Source organism: Coptis chinensis, chromosome 2 (assembly GCF_015680905.1).
Source record: "Coptis chinensis isolate HL-2020 chromosome 2, ASM1568090v1, whole genome shotgun sequence".
Classification (NCBI taxonomy): domain Eukaryota; kingdom Viridiplantae; phylum Streptophyta; class Magnoliopsida; order Ranunculales; family Ranunculaceae; genus Coptis; species Coptis chinensis.
This window is the reverse complement of record NC_141457.1, coordinates 44,649,724-44,673,535: the sequence shown is the minus strand read 5'-3', so window position 1 is coordinate 44,673,535 and position 23,812 is coordinate 44,649,724. Positions and strand designations below refer to the sequence as shown.

The 23,812-nt window shown below is 36.6% G+C and overlaps 2 protein-coding genes across 5 annotated transcripts; one reads left to right on the top strand and one right to left on the bottom strand.

The window, feature by feature from the left end:
- Nucleotides 1-2,930: 2,930 nt before the first annotated feature.
- POK1 (phragmoplast orienting kinesin 1) lies at nucleotides 2,931-17,137 on the top strand. 3 transcript variants are annotated; one of them, XM_086588881.1, is made up of 34 exons: nucleotides 2,935-3,297; nucleotides 3,374-3,529; nucleotides 3,594-3,677; nucleotides 3,766-3,885; nucleotides 3,977-4,084; nucleotides 4,164-4,256; nucleotides 4,336-4,496; nucleotides 4,575-4,649; nucleotides 4,788-4,875; nucleotides 4,985-5,043; nucleotides 5,136-5,199; nucleotides 5,284-5,349; nucleotides 5,434-5,601; nucleotides 5,705-5,809; nucleotides 5,949-6,184; nucleotides 6,317-6,386; nucleotides 6,473-6,535; nucleotides 6,621-6,706; nucleotides 8,072-8,132; nucleotides 8,222-8,281; nucleotides 9,064-10,290; nucleotides 10,466-11,830; nucleotides 11,932-12,039; nucleotides 12,314-12,477; nucleotides 12,554-12,641; nucleotides 12,746-12,820; nucleotides 13,141-13,380; nucleotides 13,482-13,580; nucleotides 13,723-13,797; nucleotides 13,988-14,046; nucleotides 15,955-16,066; nucleotides 16,169-16,279; nucleotides 16,358-16,518; nucleotides 16,672-17,137. In XM_086588881.1, exons 1-34 carry the CDS (start codon nucleotides 2,983-2,985, stop codon nucleotides 16,697-16,699), a joined length of 6,150 nt encoding a protein of 2,049 aa, XP_086445007.1. In that variant the 5' UTR covers nucleotides 2,935-2,982; the 3' UTR covers nucleotides 16,700-17,137. The 3 variants fall into 3 exon arrangements, 2 of the variants coding, with proteins under 2 accessions (XP_086445007.1, XP_086445008.1); XR_015210966.1 differs by lacking the exon at nucleotides 16,672-17,137 and having other exon boundaries at nucleotides 2,931-3,297; nucleotides 12,946-13,380; nucleotides 16,358-16,474; XM_086588882.1 differs by lacking the exons at nucleotides 2,935-3,297; nucleotides 3,374-3,529; nucleotides 3,594-3,677; ... (1 more) ...; nucleotides 3,977-4,084; nucleotides 4,164-4,256 and having other exon boundaries at nucleotides 4,438-4,496; nucleotides 4,579-4,649.
- A 618-nt stretch (nucleotides 17,138-17,755) lies between these two features.
- Nucleotides 17,756-21,660, bottom strand: LOC147516184 (S-adenosyl-L-methionine-dependent methyltransferases superfamily protein). Of its 2 annotated transcripts, XM_086588878.1 has the most exons (10): nucleotides 21,280-21,595; nucleotides 21,081-21,194; nucleotides 20,559-20,627; nucleotides 20,429-20,448; nucleotides 20,295-20,347; nucleotides 20,159-20,189; nucleotides 19,951-20,029; nucleotides 18,378-18,524; nucleotides 18,147-18,286; nucleotides 17,756-17,962 (listed from the first exon to the last, which is right to left on the bottom strand). In XM_086588878.1, exons 1-10 carry the CDS (start codon nucleotides 21,455-21,457, stop codon nucleotides 17,936-17,938), a joined length of 858 nt encoding a protein of 285 aa, XP_086445004.1. In that variant the 5' UTR covers nucleotides 21,458-21,595; the 3' UTR covers nucleotides 17,756-17,935. The 2 variants fall into 2 exon arrangements, with proteins under 2 accessions (XP_086445004.1, XP_086445006.1); XM_086588880.1 differs by lacking the exon at nucleotides 18,378-18,524 and having other exon boundaries at nucleotides 21,280-21,660.
- Nucleotides 21,661-23,812: the final 2,152 nt, after the last annotated feature.

Genomic DNA, 23,812 nt, shown 5'->3' with positions numbered 1-23,812 from the left:
ACTATACCACCAAGTTTTCATCAAGGCTTCATCAACCCCTCTAATGGAGGTTTTAGCCTTGAATCATTCCGCAATCATTCCCATATGAATCTAAACTACACATATTATCAAGATTCGAAATTTACTAATCTAAACTAAACAATGATTAAATTCTAATTAACAACTAAGAGATGGTAACCAACAATAATTAAAACTAGATCTAATAGATTGAAATAACACAATTCGAAATTGCTAAAACAACTATTTTATTTATCTAATCAATCAAGAACAATGATTCAAAGACTTAATCTAAAACAAGAATTGAAAATGGAACTAAAACTTAATTTAATTAATGAAAATAGATCTAGAATTATCTATATTATTTTAGGTCTAACTAGCTACCATTAACAAAGAGCTAAACTTTGGTTTTTATACTTTCAGATCCAAAAATCGTGCATGGGCTTGGAGCCATGTTTTGGGCCAGAGAATCAGGCCCAAAACCCAATTCTTTTAGTCCAAAAAGGCCTCTTCAGCTGCAGTTGGCTTCCACAGAATTTTCGTCCACTTTTGGTCCTCTTATTGGGTCAACGCTTAGACCATTGGAAAGCTCTTTCCGAGCCGGTCGTTTTGACATAAGGTAGGCCCAATTCCGAGGTCTGAGTCCAAAGATACGGCTTTCGGAAGTTCTCACGACTTGTGTCTTTGTTTCACCCGTGTCGACTTTTCAGCTTTTGACCGGGCTTTAGGAAGGCTTTATCTTCTTGAACCTTGGCTTTTAATCACGGAACTCCTTAGTAACCGACATTTTCTCCTTTATCTCACTAAAGTGGCACATTTCTGCACATAATGGACTTTGAAGCCTGAAATGCATAAAAACACGTAATCAGTGTTAACTCTTAATTATTACTCACATAATTGGTCCAAAAGTATGACTGTTAAAGGGTTAAAACTACAGTTTTTGGCTCTTATCAGCTGAACAAAAAGATAGATGTTTTAGAATAAAACCTTGATTTCCATTTTTAGTTGTCGCCACTAACAAACAACCTTTACATTTGGCCTTCAAGAAAGTCCCATCCAAATAGATCATTGGGCGATAATACTTGAACCCATGGATACACGCTTCAAAACTGATAAAAATCATACGAAACTTATGGAGTCCCTCGTCAATTTCAAGCACAACATGACTACTAGGATTCGAAGCCTTCAAAACATCTTCAAACCAGCGCAGTTGATAATATGAAAGATCATCCTCGCCATATATGTCTTTCAAAGCCAACTCCCCTACCAATATAAGCATAATAGTATGATATATCAAGGTGATACTCTATGAATCAAGCATATAATTTCTCTCGGCTTCATAGAAGGATTATCACGAATCATCTCAAGAATCAGGCTTTTCACAAGTTGACTCAAAACTTTACAATTACTATCTTCTTTACATGCAAAACCACAACTATATTCAAGGTTAAGCTTATTCATCTCGAAATAACCAAACTTCAAAGCACCATGGACAACCCAAAGGTAACCAACTTCGCCTTTCTTTTTATAAATAACATATATGTATTCGCTGCAAATCATTCTTCTTATACGAATATTTATATCATGTCTCAATCGAATACATGGTTACCTTCACACGAAAATCACATGGTCCTTTAAATTTTTGTCCAACATGCGTAAACACCTTAGCCTAAGTCTTCGTCTTGTTTTCACGAGTAAACTCATTATCATGATCAAGAAAAATATAACCACCTGAGTTAGTACTCCCTTCACCCTCACAATTCCCAACAATAATTGAAGAAGGCAAACCCAACACTACATTAAAATCAATCATGCTTATATGCTTCAATTCGCGGAACTATAACAAGCAATGTCTTGGAACTCAGCATCAGTTTCAATTCAATAATATATAGATTGCTTACCATCACGAGAAATCCATACATTAAAATCCGTTGTACACAATTCATTCCATTTATTTCAAATCTCTTCCTTAATTTTAGAAACTGTTGAATCTATTTCGATATGAAAAATGAAACTATCACGGTCATAACAAAACACTACGTACTAGTACTGAAAAATCCATATCACTGCAAGAAAAAAAAAACTTATATTCATTAAAAGTAAACTCATTATATTTCATACAAAGACATGTTTTGCATGCCATAAGCAATCAACAACAAATGGCACAACACTATAAAAAATCAAAATAAATAATAAATTAACTATGAATAACACTAAACCTTAATAAAAATGTATTACAAATAATTGAATAACACAATCTGTATCACATGTCTCAATGCAAATTGAAGAATACATTAATACCTACATATGAAAAATTTACAATTCGAAACAATAAAATAAAAATAAAAAGAAGATGAGATGAAATGGAAAAATGAGGAAAACAAAAACAAACTTAGATGAGCAACGATTGATCGAGAGAAGTGGAATGGCAGAAAATAAATAAGAGTTTGCATATGAAAGTTGGATTTACTTTGGAATTTTTCTAATTCTATTATGTATAGGAGAAGAAAGTTATTATTGGAATTAAATAAAATAAAAATAGAAAAAATTGTCCTGGAACCGTAATTGCTTACAGTGACCCAGTTGATTTGTCTTAAAACCGTAATTATTGGTGAACCAGACCTAAAACCGAAATTATTGGTCAATTTATGTATTTGGGCCTAAATCTATGTTTTAAGTTCATATGAAAGCCCATGTCTTAAGCCTTGTTTGAAGTGCTCTATTGGGCCTTAGGTCTTTGCAAAGCTTTGTCCAATCCCTTTTGACTTTTGAAGATCCGTTGACTTTGGTTGACTTGCTTCGAGGCTTCTTCTCCCTTGGGCTTGGGCCAATATAGCTTGACCCTCCACCTAGGCGCAACAATGATTCACCTGCTGACCAAATATCGTAAAAAATTCGAATAAATTCGAGCGGGGTACTCAATTTCACTTTCTCATGAATAAACTTAATTGATTTCCCATTTCTTTAAAAAAAAAAAAAAAAAAAATGTCTTCCGCTAACGAATTATTCGAAACCCATCCTCCTCTCAGTAGTAGAAGCCCACTTAGCACTATACCAGATCCTTCCTCACAAAACAAGTCTAATAATAATGATGAACAAGAAATAATAATTCAAGAAAACAACAAATCTCGACATCCAACCCCTACTAATAACAAATCTCTTAAACCCAAATTATTACACACCACTACTACTCGACTTAAGGGACTTGTCAAACCTGCTCCCACTTCAGAAGCACAACTTATTCTTCCGTGTTTTGACCTGCTTCAGGATCCGTCTTTCTGGACAGATCACAATGTTCAGGTTATTATTATTATTATTATTATTTTTATCTATTTATTAAAAACAATTTGTTTATCCTTTATTTTAATATTTATAGGTATTGATTCGGATTAGACCTATTAATGCTATAGAGAAGGCTTTGCAAGGGAATGTGAGATGTTTGAGGCAAGAGAGTGCGCAAACTGTTTCGTGGATTGGACATCCTGAAACTAGATTTACTTTTGATCATATTGCTTGTGAGACGATTTCACAGGTACCGTAATCCTTAATTTCTTATTTTTTTAATGAGTATATCACTATATTGATATGTGGTGTAGGAGAAGCTGTTTACGGTTGCTGGTTTGCCGATGGTGGAGAATTGTATGTCTGGGTATAATAGTTGTATGTTTGCATATGGTCAGGTATGTCAGTGTTTGAAATTTTTCTAGCTTTTTGTGAATTGTTTGAAGGTGAACTTGAGGGAAGTTACTTTACTGATGTTTCTTGCAGACTGGGAGTGGGAAGACTTATACAATGATGGGTGATATATATGAGATGGATGGCAAGTTTGACGAAGATTGTGGGATGGCCCCTCGTATATTTGAATATTTGTTTACGAGGATCTATGCTGTGAGAGAGCTCAAATTCTCACTCATTTATGTGTTAGAACACTTAATATCTGTTTGGGTTTGAATTGTTCTTAAAATGTCAATTGTTGCAGGAAGAGGAAAGGGATGAAAATTTTAGGTATAGCTGCAAATGTTCCTTTCTTGAGATATATAATGAGCAGATAACAGATCTCCTGGAGCCTTCATCAACTAATCTACAAGTATGTGTTTGTTTTGTGGCATGTGGATTCTATTCTTGGTGTTAACACTTTCACTTATAGCTTCATTCTTCTGTTGTAGATCAGAGAAGACTTGGGGAAAGGTGTTTATGTTGAAAACCTTTCAGAATATGAGGTGTCCACCGTTAAGGATGTTGTTCAACTTCTGCTAAAGGTTTGTTTAGTGCAAAACTCTTGTGTGTCCTCTTTCAGGTACGATATCACACCCATGACATGCATAATATCCAATCCAGGGTGCTGCAAACAGAAAAATGGCGGCAACTAACATGAATTGCGTAAGTAGTCGGTCCCACAGTGTCTTCACTTGTGTCATTGAGAGCCGAAGGGATATAGACTCTGTGACCCACCTGAGGTTTGGGAGATTGAACCTAGTTGATCTGGCTGGATCAGAAAGGTAAGGTGTTGAGTTGAGTTATTACTGAGATGGCACTTGTTTATTCAGATGCTTAGCTGATCATGCCCTCATATTTAGGCAGAAAAGTTCTGGTGCAGAAGGTGAACGCTTAAAGGAAGCTGCAAATATCAATAAATCTTTATCAACTCTAGGGTAATTCAATTATTTCAAGCGATCCTCTGTATCACCGTCTCCATGCCCGTGCTTGGAAGCTGTGACACGATTGGATTTTATTTAGAAAGCAAGCTGCAGTTGATTTATCATGTGATATAGATAATCTTTTGTTCTCAGTCTAGTAATCATGACTCTGGTGGATGTAGCACAAGGGAAACAGCGACATGTTCCTTATAGAGATTCTAGGCTCACATTTCTTCTTCAGGTGAGAGCATTGTGTCAATAAGATATTAAACACATTTGAACACATCCTCTTTAAAAGTTAAATTATTCATTCATTCTCATTATATTATGCGATACATATCTACTTGCAGGATTCTCTGGGTGGAAATTCGAAAACAGCAATTATTGCAAACATCAGCCCGTCTGTTTGGTGTGTGTCTTCTCGATGTGGTTTTCAATACTTCTTTTTCCGACGATTTGGTCCTCTATTTCTAATTTAAAATCCACTTGTACTTTCTGCAGTTCTGCAAATGAAACGCTCAGCACTCTAAAATTTGCCCAGCGAGCCAAACTTATTCAGAACAATGTAATGATGTCAATTTCATCTTTCTTCTCATTCACATTTCCAGTAAGAGTACTTAAAATATTTGCACTTTCTCTGCCCCTCTAGGCTAAAGTGAATGAAGATGCTTCAGGTGATGTCATGGCATTGCAACGGCAGATACAGCAATTAAAGGTTTAGTTCAGTTGTGCATTGTGCAAATCTTCTTTTGGGTTTATAGACTAGTAGAACTGAGTAAATCCGACGTTTATTTAACAGGACCAATTGACCTTTCTGCTCAAGCATCAGAATACTTCAATGTCTCTCCCAATTCCCTGGCCCAACTTTGAGCAATCTCAATCTGTTGATTTTGGTGAAACTTATGATTCCACTTTAGAAAGAAAAACATCTGATCACTGCAATGACACAAGTATCCTAAAAAAGAAGGTTAGGTTTCATACTTTCATTTAACTTGTGAGTCCCTTTTGTACTTTTTGGAAATTTCAATGGTACTTGGTACTTAAACGATAAAGAAGTGCTACTATATCAGATGATATGCATGAAAGCTACATTAAGTGGTGCTTTGAGAAGAGAGAAAATGGCAGAGTCTGCAGTGAGGAGGCTTGACGCTGAAATTGAACACATGAACCGTTTGGTAGGCTTCTTTTTCACATCTAGTCGTTTTCTTGATGAAACTACTGTGGTTTTTAAAAGGATGTACTTAGATATGTGAGGTACAATCTCTATTCCGTGGTGCTATAGTATTCATATCAATATGGTGGCCTTCGCTGTAGGTACGCCAACGAGAAGAGGATGCTCAGCATACAAAAATGATATTAAGATTTCGTGAGGAGAAAATCAAAAGATTGGAATTGCTAGCGGATGGATTAGTATCCGGTGATGAATATCTCATAGAAGAAAACAATGCTTTACTTGAAGAGATTCAGGTGCTTCAAGCTAGGATTGATAGGAGTCCAGAGTTGACTCGATTTGCACTGGAGAATATTAGACTCATAGAACAGCTCAGAATGTAAATCTAACCGGACATCCTTAATTGACTACATAAGTGTTTTAAATCTGAGTTATTCCCTTGAGGAATTTCTTTTGGCTAATTTCCTGTAAAATGACATAATTGCTTACATCATGTGCACATTAATGCCAGGTTTCAAGATTTCTATGAACAAGGTGAGAGGGAGACATTGTTAGCTGAAGTTTCTGAATTGCGTGATCAGGTGTGTGGAAATTGTTCTTTTCAATTTTTCAATGAATGTTTTTCAGTCTATGGTGCTATTCAATAACACTGTATTTGAGATGGTAGCTTATGGAAACTCTCAAACGGAATTATGGGCAGCTTAAATCCCCTTCAGGAAGAGTAAATGAGGTTGTAAATTATTTGGTGTATTTCATAATGATAGAAAGGAACGAAAAAAAAGGTATGTCCACTGATATACTTCTTAATCATGCAGAAGCGGGACAAAGAGACAGCCCTTGAGATGGGAGACTGCGGGAGGAATCTAGATGCTTGTCTAGAAAACAATAATAATCTGACAGCGTACTTTTCTCTTTCTTTCTGTTAAAACACCATCAGACCATCAGTTATGTTTGAAAAATGAGTAGACCATAATGCTCAATCTATGGCAGCTTTGATTAATTATATGGCTAATTCCCAATACAGTGCCATATTCTAAGTTTACGTACACTGGATTTGGAACAAAGTTCAAACTCCATTCTTAATTTAGGTCAGGTACACAAATACAGTGCCATATAGTATATATAATGTTGATACATCATACCCTACCCAAAGACAAGCATATTTTCTTGAGTTTTCTTTTAGTTGTATATTTTCAAAAATGACACCACATCGCATGGCCAAAGACATAATAAACTGTCATATCTTAGTGAATTTTACATAAAAAGTAAATTAAGAAATGAAATATAAACAAATGTTTTGATTTACCATCCAATTACTAGCATGATATTTGACACGACATCCCAAATTATTCAAGCTTTCAGAAATATCAAAATGAGTTGATTTGTTACTGTGCTTATTGTGTAGAGAACATATCAAACAAAAACTAGTCCCTAGGTCATTGTGTATGTCTACTTTTGGAATTTTCCAGTGGTGGATTGTGAAACACGTCAACAATTGGAGGGATCATGTGAAATATCACGTGTTTGGGGGAAGGGAAGGGGTGGGGTGGGGGGTAAAAGTATAAAGATAGGAAGATAGAGATGCTAACAACATATCTGGTGTCTGTATATGTCATGCTATTTTGAATATTGTAGAATGCCTATGATATCAAGCTAATCCTATTAAGTTGTTGTTGCCATTTTTTTTCGCCTTCTTTTGTTCATGTTATTATTTCACATTTGATTTCATCAGTAAAAGATGATCTGCCTTCATCCTTTTGACATTTACCTTTTACTGAATAATGAACGAAAGGCAGAAACTTTGGAAAGGTAAAATAAAAAAGAACTGAAGAAACCTTCTTTTAAGCATGACACGTTTCTTTTGTTTTGTATAGTTTAATCTATTTCACTATTTAAGGTCATATGGCCATATGGGTCAGGACTTAGTTTTGCAGGTTCAAAATGTTCATATGATGAACCTCAATATGACACTAAATATGTAAAGTTCTTCCTCTAATCCTATACAGTATACACAAAATCAGCAATCTGAAAATCGTCCCAGCTATAGATGCCATTTTCCCTAAACATGAGTACAATTTGTTCTCAAAGGATTCTCTTTCCTTGATACTAGTGCCACGCAACTCACATTTCATCAACAGATATGTAATCGAATTTCCGTGTGGTGGCTAGTTTGCCGTGCAGATGGATTCTAAATCATGACTGTGCCCTCAGGCCATGAGGTTCACCTTTTCTCTTTTGGCTCATTCTTATTTTATTATGTCCACAGGGAGGTTGATCAGCTATGGGGAAAACTGAACACTTATTCCAGTTGTAGTAGAGCTGATCATGTAAGCATTATGTGTGGATTGTGAACTACTTGAGGATTCAGTTTGTTGAGATATAATCTTCTGCATGTTAATTTTTAGATCCTTTGCAGGTTGCTAATTCCTCATCTAGAGTTTCTGTGACAAGTCAGCAAACAGAAATGCACTCATCAGTGAGATCATTTACTCTATTCAGCAGTTAATGTTTACTCATCCTATTTTGGTTTATCTTATGCAATTTGCTCAAATAAATTGTGCATATTCAAACCTAGAAAAGAACAAATGAATCAAATGCCATATGTATATGTGTATATTGATTTAGAGTCTTGTTAATAATCAAATAATATGGAAGGGCGGTTCTCCAGAAGGAAAGATCTAATGGCTAGGTTGGCACTCACTTTTCTACTTGAATGTCAGCCATAGCTTTGTTGAAGACTTCTCCATGGCCCAAATGTAGATAGAATGGGGTGTGAAGGTTAAAATTCCAATGTGTAATATGTAGGTGAATGATTGTGATACTCAGAAGTGAACTTTTCTATTCACAAAATTCAAAGCGTGATAACATTTGCTTGGCATGTCAGATTTTGACAAAAGTTATACATTTGTAATGCTCTCCAATAGGAGCACTCATGAACACAATGAATGAGGAGTCTTTCTCCCACGTGTGCCAATAGCCATGGGGAATTTCACTCCATAAATATTTGCCTAACCTTTGGTTAGCTTATTAAGAATATGCCATATATGATTTTAAATATTCTAAATTACAATTTAACGTTTAATTCCACGAAAAATCTTGTCATATTTTTATAAAAGTTAAAATTAAGAGAAAATGATCAAATAGCTTTGGAGTCATTTTACAGTTGATCACTTCTTTAGTTCTTGTAGTCTTTGAAACACTTAATATTATAATGAGACTGGAAGTTGTTAACCCTAAAACTGCTTACAACTTCAACAGGCTGAGATCATTTCACTTAGAAATGAATCGGAAGACGAGATTGCGTCCTATAATCAGGAGGATGAGGTCTTTCAAATTAAGAATTACCAGAAGATGGATGTCGCTTTAGCTCTGCAACTTGATGATCGTCCGAAAGTCCTATTTGATGCAAAAGCTCTGAATGAGGCAATGGATTATGAACAGATACATCAAGTAGAAGAGTTAGATATTCTCCAGAAGAACTTTGAATGTGCAGGACTGTTAGGGAAGAAGGATACAGAAGAGATGAGGAATTCTATACTTAAACTTGAAAATGGTTGTTGGAAAACAGTGGATCCAGGTCCTAGTGATGCAGATTTATTGACTAATGCAGGTGGAGGTATCAAAAGATTATCATTAACAGGCAAGCTAGAAGAACTAAATAGGGACCTCAAGGAGGCCAGAATACTGAACAAGAGATTCCTAGATGTTCAAGCGTCCCAGATTTTTCGCCAAAATGAATTCAAACAAGTCTGTCAAGAGGTTGAGGCCGAGACAGCTAAAACTATTCTTCGCTTACAAGAAGAGCTTGAACAACTTCAGGACAAAATGGGTTCAACGACTGAAGAAAATTCAAGATTAATAAATGATATAGAAGCCAGAGAGTATGAAATAAAGATGTTTTCTGAGGAGTGGGAGAAGGCCACGTTAGAGCTAACAAGCTTCCTTCTAGATGGTTCTAGATCTCTTGAAGATGCCTCTGAGCAGATAGGAAGTATTGCATGTTCATTTCCTGGAAGAAAAGCTTGTATCTGTGAACAAGTTGAGAGGGCTGCCAAAAGTTATCTAGAGAAAGAAAGAACTATAGTGAAACTGCAACAGAGTCTTGAAGGTGCACAAAAAATGGGCATGGAGATGAAGTTGAAGCTGAGCTCCTTGCAGGGAGCAACTCTAGCTATCACTGAAATCCAACAACTAGAAAATGATGTAAATAGCAGAGAAGCAATCCAGTGGCAAAGACTTCTGAGTGAGAAGATGGCCAAGGTAGAGGAGCTGGAGAGGAAACTTAAAAACAAAGAGGATCAATTAATTGAACCAGGTAAACATGCCCATGATATACAAGGAAGATGTTTTGAGGTTCATAATCATTTCCGCATGGATCATCAAGAAAATTTCAATCAACTTGGCATACAAACAGTGGACCGACAGCTTCAGTGCTCAGAGCTGAGTCTAGAGGAGGTTGAAGCAAGCTGCAGCAAAACTAGAGAGGTATACCTTTAGTACATTAGTTTCAAACCTGTTTTAAAAATTTAGACAGTGACTGATCGAATCAAAGAGGTGTTCTACTCTAGAATCTTTTCCTTGATAGTTGTTATAATGTTATTTTTCTCAGCACCAAGAGAAAGGTATTCACTAGTTTTTGTTTCCATATATCCTTGACTAGGTACTGCATCTCAAGCTGGGTGAACCCATTTTCTCTGAGGAAGAGAAAACCAAAATGGCTAATAGCTTCTTTAGTAAGTTTGAGGAGGCACAAGCAACAATAGAAGAAGCTGATGCTATGTTGACTGCATTGCTAAAAGCAAATGAAAATGCTAGACATGTGACTGACAGGTGGAAGGAAGCAGGGGAAGAGTTGATGATGGAGAGAGTAGGCTTGATTGAAGAAGTTCAGCAGCTCAAGTCTTCTTTATTTCTGAAAGAGGAAGGGCACCTATCTGTGCAAGCTCAGTTCGAATCTAGCTTAGCAGAAATAGCACTCTCCATCTCTTCCCTTGAAAATTCGTTTGTGCAGATCCAGAGAGGTGTGGAGGAGAGTCTTAAGGAAGTATATTCTGATATCTCTTCCTTGGTAACGGATTTACTATGCTTTATTTGCAACTCAAGGTCATCATTAGAAGATATTTGGTCTGAGATAGTGGAGAAAGAATTTTATCTATCTGTGGTGCACCTGTGCTATGCTGGCAACTGGTTAGCGAAAATCTCAAGCCCCAAGTTGGAAAAAATCTATTCTATAGGGAACCATGTTGGAAAGGGTTATAGGAGTGCTAGAGGAGAGAGCTCTGTGTTTGGAGGCACAGAAAAGTTAGGGGAGGATCAGATAGAAATGCTGCAGAATAAATTGTCCAATGAATTCAAATCATCGTTTGACATGGTTCCAAAGTCAAGTGAAGAAGAAATGGACCTAAACCGTGATCCTATATTCTCTGAATTTTTTTCACTTAAGAGGGAGTTGGTGCGAAAGGATGTACTTTTGAAAGGTTTACTTTTTGATATTAGTTTATTGCAGGAATCCACCTCTAGTTCCATCGATATAAAAGATGAAGCTCAACAGATGTTTGCTGCTCTCACCCTGGCTAAACATGAACTAGGAGTGAAAACAAAGCAGCTTAATGAGATCCTAGTTCAGCATAGAATACTGAAAGCTCAGGTAGCTGACAGCGAAGCTGCGATATCTATCTCAAATTCAAAAGTTGAGCGAGCTAATAAAACAATAGATTTGTTGTCGAACAAAAACTCTGATTTGATGTCTGTACTGGAGGATCTCTATGTCCAAAAAACCACAATTGAGGAGGAACTGAAAGAAGAGAAAGAGGTTGTCAAAGGTTTGGAGAAAGAAATTCTCAGCATATCGTCTTCTGTAGAGGATAAAGTTTTATCTTCAGTTGAGGATATCGAGGGTGAGTTAAGAAGAGTCATAGGTGAGAGGGACCACCTTCGTGAAGAGGTTGTTTCTCTATATGATAGGCTTGAAATGCAAAATGCATTGGCCGATGAGAATGAGGCAATTGCTGTTGAAGCTCGCCAGGCAAGTGTCTACTATGTTTTGTCCCTTGTTCAATGAAGAGATGCTTGAGTATGATAACTGCAACTTGTTTTGAATGATTTTTGGATTTAATTTTTTTTCAGGAATCTGAGGCAAGTAAAGTATATGCTGAACAAAAAGAAGAGGAGGCTAAGATTCTTGAACATTCTGTTGAGGAGCTTGAAAGTACCATCAACGTATTGGAGAAGAAGGTGAGTGTCCTTAATAGTTTCTTAAAGTTATAGCACTCGTATTCTAATTATTATTTATGCCTCTTTATTCCTCTGTTTCCATGCACTTGTATTGGATAAGTGATCATTTGTAGAATTCAAACACAGGTTAAAAGTTTGTAGTTTTAATAGTTGCATAACTATTTGAAGCACAAACTAAATTGCCAATTCTACGATGTATGTCGTAGGAATCAAGAATGTGGTCTAAAACTCCTGACTTGTTGATGCCTTTTGAACTAACACTTCCAATTTTCAGGTATATGACATGGGTGCAGAAGTAGAGAGACACCGTATGATGAGAGATAATTTGGAAATGGAACTGCAAGCTCTGAAACTGAGGATGCTTACCGTTGAGAATTCCAGAGACATTTTGGATTTGGAATGCTCAGATATTGAACAGAATGGTTATGAATTTTCAAGGTTTGCATACTTTTGTTTTTCACTTTTTCATCTCCAAGTCTTACTACCTTCAGATTCAAATAAATTCCATTTCCAGGCTCGTTACAGCAACAACACTGGGTCTGGAAGAGTCAAGAAAACAAATAAGGGTTCTTGAAAAGGAAAGAGCAGCTCAGGCTACAGAGGTACAAAGTAACTTGTATTCTTTTTCTTGCATTGATGTCTTTCTGTTCAATAAGCATACCACTGGCATCTTCATCATACTAACTTTTGAGGATTCTGTTTCAAGATCAAAAAGTGCAGAGAGTATATCTCGGAACTGATACTGCATGCTGAAGCCCAAGCATCACAGTACCAACAAAAGGTACACGAGCATGTCTTTTAACTGTGATCTGATGTGGATTTGTAGAGTAATATCGAAACTGGAATTTAAAAAACAGCAGAGATGTCTTTAATTTTGACAATGTGCCAAACATATTTGGTGTGCAGTTAATAGATAACAAAATGCTGTAATCAAAAGCTCCTAAAGGATGGGAGCTTTCAAACAGTCTAATGTGGGAGTGAACTTTAAGTGCAAGCACCTGATGTGCAGCATAAATATATTGACTCGATCCCCTTAATAGTTTTTCTTCCAAATATTTCTAGCTTCCTTGGTGCACATCTAATTCACACATATTGAAACAGTACAAGACATTGGAGGCCATGGTTCGCGAAGTGAAAACAGATCCATCAGCTTCCACTTCTGCACCATTAGCAGTAGATAAAACTGATAAAAGCTTGATGAGGGCAAGAGGCTCTAACTCACCTTTTAGATGCATTGCAAGCTTGGTTCAGCAGATGAAATTGGAAAAGGACCAGGAGTTGTCAGTGGCCATGCTTAAGATTGAAGAATTAGAAACTTTGGCTTCAAGTCAACAGAAAGAGGTAAACGTTGTTTTTACATTACAGATCAATAAGTTCTGGAAAAGCTAACTTAGATATATAGCACATGCATATCACATTTACGTAAGTTGTATTTCTCTCAGGTATGTATGCTTAATGCCAGGCTAGCAGCAGCAGACAACATGACACATGACGTTATTAGGGATTTGCTTGGAGTCAAGCTGGACATGACTAACTATGCTGTAAGTTCTGAAAAACATACTTTATTCATCATGAAATGGGAGTCCTCTAAACATTTATACTTTAACCTTTTGCACATGTCCCATTTATTTATTTATTGACTTTTTTATTTTTTATTTTTTTGGTTGAGGGCGCTTATTACAGAATTTGATAGATGGGAATATGGTCCAAAACGTATTGAAAGGCGCTCAGCAACAAACAGAGGAGTTGATTGTGAAGGTTATTTCTGACTAAAGTTTTTGCTTTGGATGTCTTTGCTGTTTGATTTTAGCATATTCCGTGAGAAGAAAATTTTCCATTAGAAATTCATATTTTCGGGCGCTTCATTTACAGCATGAGTTCTCATCAAAGGTGGCAGCCCCTCCTCCCCCCTCTCATCAAATTTTCAATCTGTATTTTGTTTGTATAGGAGCATGAAATTCTAAAGCTACGGAAGAAGGTCAATGATTTGACTGAGGAAAGAAAGAGGTACACCCTTTGAGTTTTATAGAATTAAAAGCATATGGGGTAGCACATATACTGATGCAATCAAGGGTTCCACATCTTAAATTGAGTCCTATATTGGTTTGAGTAAAATGTATTGCTGTTAATGGAGAGGAAGTTTGGAGAGAAAAGAGAAAAAGATGATACGGCCTTATTAGTTTCGGCCTTGTATACCTTCAGTTTATATATGAAAAAGAAGTCTACAATAATAGAAACTGCCTAAAATATTAGGGTTGGGGCGCTGCCCCCGAACCCTAAATCGATTAAAACTTCCTATTTTGAAATTAAAAATAACTCCAAATTAACCCTGTACTTAATAAACTCAAAATAGCAATTAAGCCTGATCCATATATTCCCTAATGACATATAAACCAATATAGGACTCGATTAATGATGTGGAACCCTTGATCACTTCACATACCTTGATATCTTGGCCCAAAAGATCATGAGGAATGATATATAATAACAATACAACAAAGTAGCAGAGGACATTTCTTCCTGTGGAATCTAGGAAGCTGAGATATATACAAGTCCTTAACTATTATAGTGCTTTAATCTAGCTTGCTCAGCTACTAGATTATATTGAATTCTAGACATTTTTTCCTATCATCATGTTGAATTTAACAAAAGATGTATATTGCTTCTTTTATTCTTGTAATGGAAAAAGTAGAATTTATTAATAGAATTCTATTAGATAATGATGCAGTAGGGCGTTATTGGTACGACTGTATGAGCTACTAGAGCTCCTTTAGTTTATAAATCAACTATGCTTGGTACAAAAAAGAAGAAGTCAGTTTGGGGGAATAATGAAGAGAAATGCTAATAGGAAACTCACTTCTGAATTGCATATATACACTTAATTAAAAGGCACTTTAGCTTGGGAAATTGGGAGTAGGGTTCTATAGTTCTTTAGCAAGGTTGGCAGAGTTCACTGCCAGAATGCCAAAGCAAGGTTTCAGAGCGGAAACAACACTCATTGTAAGACGTTTGTGTAATTAAGGTCATAGATATGCAACAAATGACTGAGTCGCTTATTACCACAAGTACCTAAACAAATGCTGTCAGGATGGCCGACCATATCAATAAAGAGTTAAAAACAGATGCAAACACCAAGAGAATCCTGACACATTACAAAGAGTAAAAAACAGATGCAAACAACAAGAGAATCCCGACACATTACAAATCTCTGATGCAAGGCACATAAAGGTGCACATATAGGCTGTCATCATCATGAGACATCCGGTGCATGCACTTGTTTTTTTTTTAGATTTTTTTGTAACATTTTCCCACTCCAACCAATTTCTTATTTGTTTAGAGAAGCAGTTTTGCTGCCCTAGTTGAATTGGTTATATATCATTACTATAAATAAAGCATAACCATCAATTGTGATTGAGTTTCACAGTTAATCAATTTCTTGAGAGAAATTGCTTGCATGATACTGGGATGAACAATTTTGTTACTTAGACAAAGTAGGGTTCTTAAACAAAACTCCTAGCCTATAATTTAATGTGAAGGTTTGCTTCCGCCTTTACAGCAAACACTATAAGATCCTAAGTTTGTTCTTGATAAGATTCTTTAGGACACGAACTTAAGTGTTTCTGTTGATATAGCAAACTATAAGATGTTAAAGATATAAAAACGTGTCTAATGAAAGAAAAAGACATAGCAGGGTGTTCATATTTACAGTGTATAAGTTAGTTAGGACTGATTATAGTGTCACTTGTGCAATTTTTATTTGCTCATCTCTGGTAGTGCCTATACCCTTTAGAAGGTTAAGTTTTCTGTTATATAAGTATGAACTGTTTATGGTTAAGACAGCTGGAGTAGTTCCATATATATGTGCTAGCATTTACGTCTTATTTGTCCATCTGAGTCTATATCTTGTTTAAGCAGCTGCATTGAGGATATAAATCAAAAGAACGCAGATATTCTAGCTGCACAGGTCACACTTGAACAACTCAAACAACGAGATCAGATGCTAACAGCACAGAATGAAATGTTGAAGGTGCAGGGAGTCTTTCAAATTCTACATTTCGTACTTGGCCATACTCTTAGATCAAACCTTCTAGGAGAAACTCATTTCTGTATCCTTCTGCCTGTTGCATAGGTGGACAAGGTCAATCTGAAGAGGAAGGTTGCAGAAATGGACGAGATGCTAAAGAAACATTATGTGCCACACAATACCCAACAACAGATTGAACAACCAACAAGGATAAAGGCAAGATAGTAATGACCCTTTTTGCCTATGATAATTGTCTCCTTTACTTATGCATCAAAGTTTTCCTTAATCACTCAGGAGAATGGCTTCTCCAGAGCTAGTAACGAGGAGCTTCAAAAGAGGCTTACGAATTCAGAGAAGCTCCTTTTGCATGTCAACAACGAACTTGCTTGGTATTCTGGATCTGATAGCACAAATCCAAATAAGTGGGAGGGAAATGGATCAGAACCAAAAGGAAGGTTAGTGGTTAAGAATTAAGCATCCAACAAACTTTGGTCTTGAGGCAATTCGGTGCAGTTGATTCTGGAATTGTACAGTTTGGAAGTATCGTGTATTACTTACTACTCACTGCTGGCACCTTTTAAATCATTGACTTATTCAATGTCTGACAGGAAACAGAAGGCAGAATTTGATAACTGAAGAATCCTTGTTTCAAATCATTCACTGAGGTATTTTGGTTCAATATGCTGCTCCTAGATTTGTTGTTTCTAACGCCCCAGAACCGAAGTGGGAAATCAGTATAATACAACTGTGGCTGGTTATGTGTGAGCCTGAAAGTGCTTGGTGTGTTGTCTTCAGGGACATCTCAACCTTTTTATGTCCTGAAGTTTTGAAACATCTGTGTGTCTTCTATTGTAGATGAATTGATAAGTGATGCTCTCTATTTCTGCACAGATCCCAAATTTAGATAAAGATGTGAGAAGTCATTGTAATGGTGAGAGCTTTGTCTGTAACAATATGTAATTTGAGATGTGAAGTCACTATAGGATCCTACTCTGTCCTTAAGTTGGTCATTGTATCAAAACACTTTACAGGGAAATCTTCGTGTTTCCACTCATAATATAATATTTGCATGTACTGACTGCATTTTGTTGACTGATCTTACTTTTGATATGACCTGATGCTTCCAAAAGCTTTCCAAGGAGTCAAGTTCAAAAGGGCATGTTGCATATCAGAATGAAGTTTCTGAATCAGCTCCTAGAAGGACGAGAAGGATTATATCTCTTCAATTGGTTTCTTAGGCAGATGGGAGATGAAGCCCAAATATAAAATAAATTGATAAATCTGACACACGTATTTGATCCGTTGGATGGTTTAAATAGTAGGGTGTGAGGAAGAAAGATCGGGAGGGCAGATCATGCCCATATAGGACTGCCATTAGGGGGCAACCACGGTCCTACAAATACTAAATTTTCATAACTGGTTTGAAGAATCATAACCTGCGAATGTGTTTGTCCTCAGTGACAATTAATCTGAGGGTAAGCAAGTTGTGGCGCTCGTCCTCTACTTTTGTAATGAAATTACCCTGAGGAGATTTCTGACATTTATACAGTGTGTTTACTAAAGAACTTGAAAATTGTTATTGAAAAACTTGAAAGGAGATTCCACACGAAAAATATGCAAAAAACCTCTTTTGAATGTTATTTTGTTGAAAATATATAATGACATGGTACACTAACAGCTAACAATAGTAAAAAAACCTAAAATAAATAATGTTATTCCCGTACTAATCAGAAATCGTTCATCCATTATTCTGTTATTTGAACAATAAGAATGATTGAAATACAAGTAGAGAAAAACATGAAAACAAAACTTTCCCAAGTGGTCTTCTTTTCCGTTCTCAACAGCTAATAAGCCCAATATCATGCTTCTGCCTCAAGCTCCGGGTCGTAGAGACTCATCCTGAAACAAAGTATGGCACTAGCCTGAGTAAGTACAGAAACATCATTTTAATCCCTATTTGGGCCATTGATCCCCTCCAAGTAGTCTACATGTGGGATTCTCAAGTTAGGGATCTCTTCTACCATGTTTGGTGATGGTAGATAGCTGCAAAAGTTTCAATAGTAGGTCAATGATGCAAGCCAACCTTGGTACAGACATATATATAATGAACTTCAGGATTCCTTCCAAGAATAGTGTCGACTGAGCTACCATCATCATTTACTGGCACGGGCTTGGTCAACTCCCATGCCTGACGTCCCGAGCTTCTCTCAGCAACGAACTTCTCTGATTAAATTGGCAACACAAGAAAGATTAGTAGTAGTATCTTCCAGATGTATAAGCTCAAGTGTCTCTACCAGTGCAGAAGGTAGATTACCATTTTGGAACGATCTGTGGTCACCGTTTGGCATACTAAGGGAAACGTTTGACAGGGCCACTAGGCAAAGAATGGGAATTCGAGATAAAACATTTGACAGCAGAATTATCCACAACAGAACATGGAATATCCTTGAGAACCCATCACCTGAGACGCAAGACTTCTGGAGGGTCATAAGCAACATCCAACTCAACACCTCATGAAGAGGATCAGATGAACCCCTTACCCTGGGGGGAGTGGGGTGCGTGTGTGGCGGGGGGGGGGGGTCACCATTTCAACAGATAATGTGGTTTTCCGACAACAAGGAGGCAATTATAAAACCCTAACAACTTATCTAAGCATGCAGTTAACACTTGGATCACCTTGCATGAAACTTATACCAACTGAAGACAAGCTTGTACACCAGAAAGTTATTCCCATTTCCAACTGCCAGCTTTGCAACCACTTCTGGTGGCACCAACTACAACCACTCCGACAATCCTTGAACTAATATGGCTGAACTTCCCCCTATTTGCAATGCACACGCTATACAGGTACAACAATAGAAGGTCCTCCACGTCTATTAAAAATTTGGAGCAACTCCGTTGCAGCGCAAGCAGGGTCCCAATGGTTAAACATATGCATCATTTTTATTGCCCTTGGTCGAAGTTGGTATGGGGAAAAGTCCTCACAACTCGTTGAACTACACAGAATGCATTCTCTCAAAGAGTGGCATTAGATAATGAACGTAAGGGTGGCTCTCTACACTCGCAAATACTACAAAGTGTCATTACTGCAACAGTTTATTGGGCGCGGATTAAAAGAACTGAAGAATTTTCAGGGGCCAAAGTAGAACACAGGAACAAGTGGTACAACGAATCATCAAGGACATAAGAATCAAACTGAAAGCAAAAAAATCCAAAAGTCAAAGACACCATGCACAAAAGGACAGATGCTAAACATATTTGGTGACAAATTTCTGTACTCAATGAAATACAAGTCTGGTGCATGCTCACACAGATGGTTCCCTTACCACTGTGACAGCAGGCTATGAAGGGGTTATTATATAATGAAAGTGGAGAGGTGCAATTTGAATTTGTGCAGGCTCTGTTGTTTGATCAGCTCTAACCTCAAACTGATGGCTATCTTAAAAGGATTGGAAGTAGCACTTCAGCTTGTGAATACGAAAATACAAGTTCAGTCTAATTTTGGCAACCCTCTACAGGCCTAATTGTGCAAAACTGCATCGAATGATGCCATTGGCAGCCTTTAAGTTAGAAACTCGAATCAGCTTGCATTTACCTAAAAAAAGTGAGTGGGTGTTGTAATACAACAGTGACAACTATACTCCTATCCAGTTAGAAGCTCAACGTTACAAAAGTATTTTGTTAAACATCCTACAATGTGACTGACTTATTTTCTCGTTAAGAACATTGGCAAGATTAGAACAGAACAACAATGTGCAAGGTCAGACCCAGAAAGAATTGTTCAAAAAATCTCATTTCACTCGGAACTCACAAATACATACATGAAACTATGAAAGTTTTGTTTTTTTATAAATATTCTGTAATCACAATGAGAGAGATTTGCTAACCTATTACATGGAGTTTTATTGTCCAAAAGCATGGGTCTCTCAACAAAGAGAGTCGATAAACTGGAGCTCCATATGTAATCTGCATAATGGATATCAGGTAGATGACAAATTGTAAATATACATCTTTCAAGCAGAGTTCGACAACTTACAACATCGAAAAACCTAGCTGTTATATTCAGAAGTTCAATGAATAATAATGTAAGCATACCAGAATATACACTCCGCCATGTTTGAGAACCCTGTTAGTAGAATTAAGTAAATTAATACAACGCGAACATAAATCAAAAAGCGTATGAAGAATTTCTTTATACAATACTACATAGTCATTATTACTTTGAACCTACCTTCCAACCTCTTCAAGCATTGCAACTGCATTTTGCTGCGAATTACTTCCACACTACGCAGTATGCACAAATACCTCTTATGAGTAATCAAACACTTTGCAAAGATAGGAGATCTGGAAACACATAACACTCACCATGAGAGAGTCTAGAGTTCCTGGAGACACAAAATACTGTGATTGACAAAACTGAAACTAATCGAACAAGTACTGAATCTCGAAAGACAGAAGCACAATTGAAAGGTAAGACAGTGGGAAGGAAAATTACCTTTATCAATGACAGCATCGAAGGAACTTGACTCAAATTGATTCATATCTCGAACATCCATTTTAATATCTGCTTAACTTTTAAGGAGAGACATACTCAAAAGAAGCAAACCTCTGCTGTGCAACAAAATTGGTGATGTTATGTCAGAAAAATAAAAGACAATAGTAAACTGCTCATTTTCTCCTCTTCCCCTTCTGTGGTCAGGGTATCAAGCAGAAGCAATTAATTATTAATGTAAAGGAGGTTGGCCTAACCACTCCTAGTACCGAACCGTTATTTTCCATTACTAAATGACTGGATAACATTCCACGAAATCATTGCACATATGTTATAATACAACAAGAAAATTGACAGCTCAATCCAACAATAAAAAGTGAAAAACTATTACGCAATAAGATTATTGAAAGATTGTAACAAAGGCATGTGAATCTAACAAAATGATTGTGAAGTGTAAAGAAATGAATTAAACAAGATAAGCAACAAATGATATATACATATACAATAACTATAAAGGATGGATACAAGTGAGCTGGGGCCGATCTCGAGATCGTCTTTGCATAGCATCAATGACAACAGAAGATATATCTATATTGATCACATGGTCATAACCATCCTTCACCATTTCTTCACTCAATGCTATATACAATCATATTACTATATTAGTAACAACAAATAACAAAGCAAACAAGACTAGTAAATGAAAATGAGTGGAGTGGCCCACCTGCATTACCACAACCAACGACAAGAATCTGATGATGATCCTGGACGTAGAGATGGAGAAGAGGAGCTAAGGATGGATATTTCTGGTACCAATCAAATGGTCCAGGATCTTGGACGTACCTATTGTCCCAGTACGACGGTTCACCGTATGCTTGGGTTGATGTGCTGCCCAAAGTCATCTCTGTCTCTGTCTGTTTCTTCGTTTTTTTTTGGTCTATCTGATATTTGTTGGTTTGTTATTTCAGGTAGTTGGTTGATGAAAGAGATTGGGAGCCAAATTACGAGGGTGTCATTGTCATACTGTGTTGATTACTTGATTTGTTTGTGTTATTTTTTTAATAAAAGGGTATTCTTGTCAGTAGGGAATTAGGTGGTGATTGATATGTGGCAGTGTTACAAATCGGGATGTTATAAGTCATGCTAATTGCTTGCGAGTTCGTCTACCCCGAGGATATCCTCATAGGGACGAGGTCGGCGACCGTTGGATGTGTGATCCAACGGTTTAGAAATATAAAATCATCTCATTTTCTCTCTCATCCTTTTTGCTTTTGATTTTCACACCCTTAGATCACACATCCAACGGTCCGCGGACCTTCATCCCTATGAGGATATCCACGGGATAGCCCAGGCCATTGCTAAATGCCATGGAGCACCCAAACCAAGTTGTTTTCAATGGGGATTATTTAGAGAAAATCTACTGTGCGCAGGAGAGGGTTGTAATCAATCGAGGCCACTTATCACAGCAAAAAGTATATGTGTATTGCATCACGAAATACTGTACAAAGGCCCACAGATTTATGCGCCGGTACAACAGGTGTACTCTAAAACTGCTATTATATTTAGGTCTTAATTGCTGAATATTTTTGCACTCATGGTAAAAGTTGTGCAGAATGAATTGAAGTTAGTACACATACATCATAAATTGTTAATTGAAAGTCTTCAGCTGGGCGACTTATTGGAAGCTGCGGTAGAATTAAATCAAGTTAGGGTTATTTGAAGGGGAAAGACAGTCATTTGAGCATATATTATGTATTTACATTAAGGAGCATGTCTTCAGTGCGCGAGATGTATGGTGCGCAGGTAATGTGGGCCTTTGGATTAGTACTTTTGCCATGCAATACACACGCATCCCTTAGTATGAGTGACCCAGATTTGATAGCATACCATACGACCTGCGCACCATAGATTTAGCCTACATTAAGAGCTTGGTTTGGAGCGCAGCAGAGTGTTTGTAGGTGTATAGTGTTTTTGTCCAATTAGCAAAGTGTTAAATTTTTAGCAATACAAGGTTTGATTCTTGTAACAAGGGATACGTTTGCCTCCATGGTTGGTTCAACCCTAATTTCATATCCTCTTCTCCCTTAGTTTGCTATCTCTTAGTCTTGGATCACAGAGTTTCAGATATAGTTTGCAAAGCTAGTTTTGGATCTCAATTTTTTAGGTGAGGTTAGTATCTTAATAATTAATAAAAGGGTTTATTTGATTTTGGCCTCACTTTTAATAGGGTATTTAACGTTTGGCTCCTGTAAATTGCTTAAGTTGTTTAATTCGTTTTTTGCCCTAGTTTTGTCAGTTGTCTAGGTCACCTTTAACTTCATGTGTGTTTTGCTCATCATAATTTCAAAATTGCCTAAATACCTCACACGTGCCATACGTGACTTTTTTTTTAAACCAAAACAAAATGACACGTGTCGAAATATTACAGTTGCCATCCAAGGGTTATTGGCTACTAGCAGTTAGAGTTTTGAATGTTGCTCTCATAGTCCATAAATGGAGAAGGGGCTAAAAGCTTAAAAGTTTTGTTAAAAGAGGGCCAAATATAAATATATATTTAAATGGATTTTTTTTTTAAAATATACTTAAATCCCACAATCCAATAGACTTCATAGTGTTCACTTTGCAAAATAGAACCCTAATTGGATAAAACCGCTAATTTGTTACGTGTAATTAGGAACAATTTATGTTCAATAATATACACAATCTAACTCTCATTTGACGAAAGTCTCTATTTGTTACATGTACTTGGGGCCAATTTATTTATAATATGCACAATAGAAGCCTAATTTGACAAAAGCCTCAATTTATATGGTATAATTTGGGCTAATTTATGTTCAATTTTACAAATAAATTATAATTGGAAAAAAAAACCCCAAATTTTGTAAATAACTTTAAACCCTAATTGTTAGGGTAATTGTTAATTAGTAATTTTAGTACCATAATTATAAACTAACACCTTCTCGACTTCTCGTGATATATAAAAACTAACATCCAAGCCGTTAATTTTTTAATTTAGATGGTCAAAATCAACAAAACGAAATTGTACTGGAATTCAAAATCAAAATAAATCGAAATTTATTTTTACAAGTTTCATGTGCAAGTCACGTGAAAGGTAAAAATACCATTTTGAAAATATTATATAGAACAGTTAAAGTTGACTGGGTCAACTGATAGAACTGGGGCCAAGAATGAATTAAACAACTTATATGAGCCAAATGCTGAATGTCTGAATACTCTATTAAAAGTGGAGCCAAAAT

Excerpts from the sequence above, each read along its gene's own strand:
- POK1 (XM_086588881.1), top strand. The coding sequence starts at position 2,983 with ATGTCTTCCGCTAACGAATTATTCGAAACCCATCCTCCTCTCAGTAGT. Across the intron at positions 4,257-4,335 it reads TTGTTCAACTTCTGCTAAAG|GGTGCTGCAAACAGAAAAAT; the intron begins GTTTGTTTAGTG and ends TATCCAATCCAG. Across the intron at positions 5,810-5,948 it reads TTGAACACATGAACCGTTTG|GTACGCCAACGAGAAGAGGA; the intron begins GTAGGCTTCTTT and ends CCTTCGCTGTAG.
- LOC147516184 (XM_086588878.1), bottom strand. The coding sequence starts at position 21,457 with ATGACTTTGGGCAGCACATCAACCCAAGCATACGGTGAACCGTCGTAC. Across the intron at positions 21,195-21,279 it reads CGTTGGTTGTGGTAATGCAG|CATTGAGTGAAGAAATGGTG; the intron begins GTGGGCCACTCC and ends GATTGTATATAG. Across the intron at positions 18,287-18,377 it reads CCACAGATCGTTCCAAAATG|AGAAGTTCGTTGCTGAGAGA; the intron begins GTAATCTACCTT and ends CAATTTAATCAG.